The 9,278-nt window shown below is 51.5% G+C and overlaps 1 protein-coding gene across 5 annotated transcripts in view; it reads right to left on the reverse strand.

The window, feature by feature from the left end:
* Positions 1-380: 380 nt before the first annotated feature.
* Positions 381-9,278, reverse strand: part of LOC149349643 (uncharacterized) — a 49,692-nt gene continuing 40,794 nt past the window's right edge. For 4 of the 5 annotated variants that reach the window (XR_016290139.1, XM_089578673.1, XM_089578677.1 and 1 more), the window contains one exon: positions 381-2,015. Coding sequence is in view for 4 of the 5 variants with exons in the window: in XM_089578673.1 (XP_089434799.1) it covers positions 1,648-1,995 (348 nt within the window). In the remaining variant the exon portion in view is untranslated. Of the gene's footprint in view, positions 2,016-6,208; positions 6,388-9,278 lie in introns of all 5 variants that reach the window. The other variant, XM_089578676.1, reaches the window with a different exon arrangement.

Here is a 9,278-nt window from a genome sequence, read left to right on the forward strand (position 1 = left end):
CAAAGACGCTTGGCAGCCTCCATGTGTGACGCGCGCTCTATAACCTAGCAAATCTCGGGACTCCACTTTGCGGTTGATTTCATCGATCACCCGAGCAGCAGCGAATCTGAAGATACTGCCTTTCCGTCGCGGCACCACGCTCGCGTGTTTTCGTCCGTCTCTCCGACTGCGCTTGACCACCGGAAAGCCTTTCTCTGCCCTCTCGTCGCCATCGCTGTTTATTGTTCCTCCTACTGTGTCTGCTGTTCCATTGCATCGCATGACACAGTTGGATGTTGCGTTCCGCGGCCATGGATCACCAGCCGAGCACCAGTACACGATAAGACCGGCGTTCGCCCAATGCATGTATACAGCCCTCGCCGCTCATGGACCCATTGTGGTGGTGAAAACTATTTATTAAGGCCTAAAAAAAACGAAAATTATGCAGCAGCATTGCATGTGGCCTTGAGGCTAGTCGCCTAGTCGCATGCATAGTCGCGACGTCCTCTGCCGAGGTCACCAGGCGAAGTTGGAGATTCGCATGTGCACATCGCTCCGCGTCCCGCTGCTGTCCAGCTGCCCGAAATGGGTGTGCCCTTTTCGTTTGGGGCGTGTTATAGCTTCCAGGTGTGTTTTTGTTTGCTGCTGCTGCTAAGTCATCAGACAGCTTGGTCTTGCACTGATCGTTCGGGGTCGTGTTGTTTCCACTTCAGCAGCAACTGTATATGCGGCAACGTTGCTGCCATTTATTCGGAACGCAATAGTATGCCTTTTCCGACGCGAATAAGTGTCCGTGCGATAGGAGGGCTGTTTCGCCGACAATGCTTCAGCCACCGCTTGGGCGTGTGATGTGGTGTTGCGTGAGAAAGCGTTCATATATGTACGATGAAAGGGGAAAGTTGGGCAAGCATTAGCAGCATACAACCGTCTCTTCCGATAGCGATGAAATGTTGATGTCCTTTCTCGTGTTGTTACTACAGTCGGGTACGCAGCACTTTTAACCGCCGCCGCGATTCTCGTTTGCAGACATTTCGAATGTCTAAAAGAGTCACCACAGAATTGCAGAAAGAGCAACACATAACCAGCACAGCAGTGCGCTGCTACATTTTGCTAAGAGATACCAACAACGCGCACGAGAAGACGCACAACTCCTGACAACAGCGGCACAACACAGCAACACGCTTGACAGCAGCCGACGCGGGCGGCGATCGCTCCTTTCTCCCGTCATGCTTTGCGCGGATCCGCTACGGGATGGCGCGGCGCTGCAATTTGTAGAAAGGTCTATTGGAGAGACATGAGAGTGGCCTTTGCCCAGCAGTGGGCGTAGTCAGGCTGATGATGATGATGATGATGAGGATCGTTGCTCTTGGGCGTAGAATGATACTCAAAATTTGTCGTGGCTTGGAGCGCATACGGTGCAGGGCAACCATAGTAGGCTCCATCTCAACCAGAGTAGTTTCCATTCCAGTACCGACGATAGGGATCGTACGGTGGCCATGCAAAACCGCCGTAGCAGGAATCCAGCTGGAATCTGGGCAGGAAGCCGAGCGGAGGGGGAGGAATATGGCGCCAGAAAGCGAAGGAGTCGCCCTCGGTAGAGTTCTGCATCGGCGATGTTGCCTGTCCATACGCGTCATCCCCGACACAGTTCTGCGTTATCGACGCTGCCTATGCGGCGTCCCGAGCAGAGTTCTGGTCCAGCAGTGCTACCTGTCCAGACGAGTCATTCCCGGCGCAGTTCTGGTTCGGGGATGCTGCTTGTCCACAAGAGGCGTCCCCGGCAGAGTTCTGGTTCGGGGATGCTGCTTGTCCACAAGAGGCGTCCCCGGCAGAGTTCTGGTTCGGGGATGCTGCTTGTCCACAAGAGGCGTCCCCGGCAGAGTTCTGGTTCGGTGATGCTGCCTGTCCACAAGAGGCGTCCCCGGCAGAGTTCTGGCTCGGTGATGCTGCCTGTCCCCAAGAGGCGTCCCCGGCACGGTTCTGCTTCGCCTGTGCTGCCTGTTCACTCTTGGCCATGGCTGATTAGAAGCAGCACCCTGGAGTACAAATGCAAAATATGTAACATGTGATTGACTCAGCTCTGTTTTCTGACAGCATACTTATAACTGCAGTTCAAGGTTAATAAAATTTATCCGGACTTTGGAAGACAGAAGTGAGTAAACTCTACTTTCTTTATGGGTTTCGCAGACGCTCACGCCTTTCTGACAACCTTTGACGTGCCTGCGGCTTTTAGGTAGATTATTGCAGCTAAATGTGCTAGGTGGATGCCCACATTTGATACTTGCACAATGAGCGACCTGTTTAAAATATTAATTCAGCCAAACGTAAGAATGGTGCCATCATACTCTTACCGCTACCACTGTCACAACCACCACCATCATCATTAGCATTCCGTCCACTCTAGGACAAAGGCTTGTCTCAACGATGTCCAGTTAGGCCGCACTGCGCAAACCGTTGTATGCCAGCAAATATCCTAGACTGCCCTCCCTATTCGACTCTCTCCTGCCTCTGCCTACGTCCTTTCCCTACATCCCATCCTGTTACCCTAAAAACACGTCGGTCATTTTTCTACCGGTTACATGCCCCGCAAGTCCATTTAACTTCTGCTAGTCAGTCACCTGGTCGAAAACATTTTGTGAGAGAGAAATTCCAATGCTCTCTACGAAATAACGGGTAGCGAAACAGTAAATGATAAAACTGTGAAGTGTAGCATTGTGAAACAAGTTACATTAAGCAGCACGTTGCGCACATAAGATTTTATGGCTTTGTACGCAGAAGAAATGCCATATTATCAAAGAAGTAGCTGTCAGTGCAGATAACCTGAAACTTCAGGCACTGGGAGCAGAAATGTTAATTAGCTGCAGGTTAGTCGTAGTAGTGTTCTCTGCTAATTGTGACTATTCCTACTCTCTGTGGTGTAACATAACTGCAGTATGACCCAGTTGGTACTTCACAGCAACACAGTCCTCCGCGAGACATGGAACACGAGAAGTCAGACGTCCGACAACAACTTAACTACCAAATAACTAGCAACTAAAAAGTGCTGAGTAGGACTAGTAACTGAACAGTACTGAACAATAGTTATACTTGCGTTTTTGCAAATTTTGCGCTTTCGCGAAGGTCGCAAGAAGTGTGCCACGGGCACGGATGAATTTCATTTCATTTAACTTACCCTCAAGGTACACAGTGCATTAGAAACGGAGGGGCTAAGAGAATACAGAGTAAACATCAGTAAAAATTCGCACAAAATTCACGAGAAGGGATTCCAAATTTCAAGTTGACATCTGTTGATGACAAACACACTGGTACAAAAGATACAAATAAAAATGTAATGAACACGAAGAAAAATAGGTATGCGATATAAAGTAGTTCTGATATCCGAAATTCATTGTTAGCATTTTAGCAGTAATCATCACGAAAACACTGAAATCGAGAATAGTATATATATGTAGTGAAGCAAATCTAAAATACATCACAAGAAAGAAAGAGCTGCCGTACTGGAGGACTCGGTAAAAATTTTAACAACCTAGGGTTTTTTAATGGGCACGGCCACCACACAGCGTACGGTCAGCGTTCCGCCTGCATCGAAACGCGGCCGCCACGGCCAGGTTCGAACCAAGGTACTCTGGTTCAGTAGTCGAGCGCCTAACAGCTGAGCACGCCCAACCTGAGGGCTTCTGCTTAACTGCGACCACGAGCGGTTTTTTTTTCACAACCATCGAAATCACAGTTAACGGCAATAGCGGCCGCCGCAGTGATGATATAACTGCGATCGGTAACGCGGCACGTCATTGGCGTCGCGGGAAGACCATGGATACAGCCGAGGCGAAGCGTCATGCTCGGATCGCTGTTCGTATAGGAGAGGAAAGGCGCAGAAACTGTCTCAATCTCGGTGGCCGTTTCAACCGCGCCGCGAAAAACCACTATTTTGAGGGAAATTGATGAAAGAGGGAACGATGAAATGACAATGAGGTGCAGTACTGGAGAGCTCCGGAATCTGGCTGACTTATTGATGCGAAAGCATTATATCGCCATCAGTCATAAAATCCGGCGTTTGCCGACCGTCCACGAGAAACGAACCGAAACCTCCACGTGACCTCATGATGTCATCGGCAGCACAAATATCCAGAAAAAAAAAGAAAATGAAATTTCTTCCGAAGTCTGTATCAAACCTACCCCGGCGCAAACAAATAAGCTTTACTGGCCACTTCACTTCAGTACGGCGCCATCACTGCAGCGCAACCCCCTGCGCGCTAAAAGGCCTGTGCCTCGAGCTGAGTTTGGGTATCGTCGTCTTCCATTCGGGCGGCGCGAACAGACCAGCTTCGCTGGCCACTGCATTACAGTAGTACGCCACCGCCGCAGCCAAAATCTCCGCATGCATGTTTTCGCATCCAGAGCCCGTGAGTAGTCTTTAAATGTCCTAGTTAACCTTGCCGTCGTCGGTTATATAGCAGTCAGAGGGTGGAGCCCTTAGTTCAGGGCTCCATAGCCCCCACCGCCTACAAAGATTATCCACGTGAGGAACTGGTGAATTTAGACAGAGACATAACCGAGCAAGAAATCATAGCACAGCTTGTGGGGACCTAGCGTTATTCCTGCGCGGGGAGGGGGTGGACGGTTCTCTTCGGCTCGGGAACTTGGACGCGTGCTGACGTTCGGGCGCGAAGCTCAGCTCTCCGCCGGCGGGGAGAGGCTTTCTGGGGAAGAACGTTCTCCCGCAACTCGTCCCGTCCGGCCGGAGTGTCTCCCCTGCTCTAGCGTGGGCGAACATTCGCTCGTGACTGTGCTGGTGAGTCGGACGTCCTCGATTCCTTACCGTATTTCCTTACTAGATGTGTTATTGTTGTTGTAGCAATAAATGCCTATTTGAGTCAGCCAGAATGTCACTCCTTTGTTCCCTCAGATCAAGGCTCGCCGTAGTCGGCACATCCCATGCGCTAGGTAACGCACGCGGTCGCGGGGTGGGGTCCGGGTGGCTTTGAACTGGGTTAGCCGCGGTTAAACGGGGGAAACGCATTTATTTCCCCAATGAAAACTCCACAACCTCCACCGGACAGCCCGCAACACCGCACTGGGGGGGGGGGGGGGGGGGGGGGCGGCGTCGACGACCGGTAACGACGTCACTTGTTGTATCGACGACAGGTCGATGCAATAAGTGACGTCGTACACCACTGGCAGGAGGGCACACTACCACAAGAGTGGCGCCATGCCGATATCACCGTGATGCTCAAACCGGCCAAGCAGCCATGCCTAAATTGCGACCCATCTCGCTCACGTTATGTGTAGGAACGTTATTCCAACACATATTCCTAGCCAGGCTCCAACTGTTCATAGAAGAACACGCCTCACTGCCACAAACGATGTGCAGCTCCGGAGACTGTGACATTGCAACTAGCGTGGAAAGCACAAGGACAGCGACAAAAGGAACCGACGGGACAGTTCCTTTTGTCGCTGTCCTTGTGCTTTCCACGCTAGTTGCAATGTCGCAGTCACTAACAAATTCACACCAACTAGCCCAACTGTCTTCCATGATCAAGCTCCGGAGAAGAACAACTGGGGTTCTTCAACACATCCACGAACGGTCTCCAGGTCAAGAACTACATAAACCACCAAGTGAACAGGGCGGTGTCCCAGGCTTAAGGCGGAACCACTGAAGACTCAAAGTACGTGGTACGCCTCCATCCAGTCTCTAACATCATTATTCTCAGCATTCCCGTCGAAGCGGTTGCAGAGATATATACTGCGCAAAACCATTCTAATCACGCTAGCCGGCGTGAACTACCTGGTGAACATCTGCGTGACAGCCGTGGACGGAGTTTCGCGAGGGGTAATACACAGCATTGATCCCAACACCCGACTCGAAGAACTAATGGCTGACCTACGAGTTCGCACTCAGGAAGTAGAAATCCAAGCCCGCATGCTCGGCAATTCGTAAACTGCGGTGATAACATTCAGCTCGCCCCCACCCCCCCTCCTGGGTTTATTACTACGGTGGCGAAAAGACGTGCTTTCCCTACAAACCCGCGCTTTAAGCCTGCCAGGTGTGCCATAGCCTCGGCCACCACTCGGACGTATGCCCAACGCCCAAAATACAGATATGTCACATTTGTGGCGTCCGCGACCCGGAAGAACCGCACACCCGCTCCCCGCGATGTGCAGCCTGCGGAGAATTGGTGACGTCATTAGAGCACGAGAAAGCCGGAAACGACTCCGACCGGACTCTCACCGAACCCCTCCTCCAAGTGACACGGGAAAAGAAACAGACGGCCGTACAGAACACCCCCCAAGCCTCAGCAGGAGAAACGGGCAACCGAACCACCGCGTTCGACGGTTCAGCTCGAACCAGGACAGCTCCTCCCCATCCAGGTCAAGGTCTCGATCCTGGTCCCGCTCGAAAGGCCGCAACTGTCAGGAGGAGCATAATACAGGCTCCCACCAACCCAACGCCCTCAAGAAGATCAAAAAGCACAGAAGAAACCATCGCCGCAGCCACCCTCAAAAATTAACGATCAGGTGAGCTGGCCAACCTTGGGTTCCTCCCACCGCTTAAATTCTAGTCCTCCCAATCCCAGCCAGAATAGGAAAACAAACAATTTAAAGAATAGGTTGAGGACCTCACACGGTGCCTCCAGCCCCAAGAAAGGCAACCCCAGCAACCAACATCACAAACTCCCCATAGGCCACTCGCACGACCAGTGCAGGTGGTTTCCCACCCCACACCCCAGCCGGTGGCACCACCCCCTGAAACCATTACCCTTGCCAGCATATACGCGGCTATTCAGGCACTTAGCTCGCGGGTGCACGCAGTTGAAGCGCGGGTTCAAGCGACCGACACGTGAGTCCAACAAGCGAGAAAACAGCTCGGATAACTCTCGTGTCAAACCCTGCAGACGCACGAACAGCGCTAATGATGTCAGCGACGCCGATGGCAGTCTCGATGCCAGCGTCATCTAATAGCTCACGCAACACCCGCCATCAGCTGGAAACATGGCAGTGCAACTGCCGTTCCCTCCCGAAGAAAATTTCCTCACTACAACTTTTCATTCAGCACCGTGCACCTTCTACCACCGGACGTGATCTGCATCCAGGAGACAGGAGCTCACCCGCCTCCTATGAGAGGATACTACCGAATATACGATCCGCCCTATCCACGAGTTGCGCTGTACATATAGCTAACCCCATAGCCTCAATAACCATTTCGACCACAGTCACCGAAATTGAACACATAATATTGAAGATCCTCCCTTTGAAAAGAGGCAAGAACCGCACCTTCATTGCCAACCTCTACCGACCATTGCGCATTTTGACAAAATCATTTAAGAATGCTAAGTGAAAGCGGGCAACAATCAACTTGTTAGCGTAGAGGACATGAACGCAGCTCACATGGCTCGGGGCTATGACACAGACACCCCGCAAGGTTCTTCAATCTTAGAAGCAACATACAGGGAAGGTGCCGGCCTGGCCACACACCTCGCTACACTGACCCGCATCGGCAATAGCGTTTGTGGAGATACCAAACCGTATCTCTCATTTGCGAAGAATGTCCACAAGGTCACCTGGACACATCTAGACGAGGCGTTAGGCGGCGACCACTATATCCTCAGAACAGCCACCTCCACGCCCAAGCACAGGAGAACACTCGGAGATACCAAAAAGACGAAAGCCTTAAGCGCGGTGTTGCTCCTTGTGCCAATGATGTGTTGTTAAGATGTTAAGCTTCACCTGTAAGAGTGGAACGCGGCAGCGTGCAACGCTGCCAGGGAGTCCACAGAACACCATCGCCCGTTCGGCTCTATGCCTTGCGCGTCGGTAAATTGTTTTTTGAGGAAAGGAAGTGTATCTATCTCGCATAACTCGGTGGACACCTGAACCTCGCCGTAAGGTAAGGGAGGGAGATGGGAGTGAACGAAGACACCGTATTCACTAGACGCGCCTTTGTTCATTCCAAATCATCGAGCTGACATGGTGAAGTGGTTACCGTGCTCGTCTCGCGATGCGGAGACCCTGGTTCGATTCCCCAACTCGACCAATTTCCTTCTCGGTTTGTTTATTTTTCTGGACTGACAAGAAATTAGGCTAATTGTTTAATTAACGAATTAACTAAACACAGTCCCACTTATTTGGAGCATCACTATACCACCCCTTCAATTTGTTGCATGGTTACTAGCCAAAGTACAATTGGCCCCGCTTGAAATTCGAGCACTGTGACGTCACAACCATTTGGACCAATTGAAAAGCGTGACATTTCTCTCGACAACTTCTGCTTACAACGATGAGGCATTAAAGGCTTCCGCCTTAAAATCACAAATTGGGACATTTTACGAAAAAGCCCCCCCCCCCCCCTTTTCGAAGGAGGGATCGCCAACATCAGGGAATGGAAATAACACTTGAGGGAAGTACACGCAGCCACCTACACTCAAGTGATCCAACGAACAGCTCAGCGGCAGGTAAGATCGACATCTCGTCCAGTTATGGCAACGTAGAGAAAAACTCATTAACCGATGGAAACGTAAATGTCTCAATAGAACTAAAACCTCGCATAGCCTTTATCACGGAGGAAGCCCAAGAATGCTCGACGCAGTTGGCAATGGAAAATTGGGCCCAGGTCTATTCATTCCCGAAGGGCATTCTCAGCACCGCCCAGACGTGAACAATCCTCGGTAGTATGACTGAACCCGATAAAACCAAAACGGCTACAAACCGAACGCTTCAAACACTTTCAAATCAATTCACTGGCACGGAAGAGGCGCGGACGGTAGCTCTGTGGACGCTCTATGTAGGCGACACTCTCATCCCTCCCTGTACACTTCGTTACACGAGCCACAGCAACCCCTCGCTGGGCGCCCCTATTACAGTGGCAAAGGTACAGTCGCAGGTAAAAAAGATTAGCACACATGACGGAACACCAGAGCGCCGGAATGACAACGCGTGGCGCTGCGGGTGGTGAAGAGGCTGATAACGAGAGTGCCGGGCCGTTCCCATTCTACAGTATTAGGGGGGTTCCGCGGACGGCCACGGACAGCAAAATTACTGGCTAAAAGCAGCGCTATCATCTATTCTTCCCGCGAGTTCCTTTTGACAAACCATCGCGGACGTAAAAAACCGTAATAAAAAGAAACCGTCTTTGCTCATGATAACCGAGCGAAAATAAATGCTGCAAGCTCAGTCACGTAGGGTCGGCACTTCAACGCTCTGGCGGTGCACGCTTGATAAAGCTTACTTCCTGCCATCCCCCCCTAGGCTGCAAGCATGGAAACGGCCCGGTAGGCAGGTCTGCGTACCGCAGCGCCACGTGG

The sequence above is a fragment of the Amblyomma mixtum genome, chromosome 3, assembly GCF_055824585.1.
Source record: "Amblyomma mixtum isolate Tamu chromosome 3, ASM5582458v1, whole genome shotgun sequence".
Lineage (NCBI taxonomy): Eukaryota > Metazoa > Arthropoda > Arachnida > Ixodida > Ixodidae > Amblyomma > Amblyomma mixtum.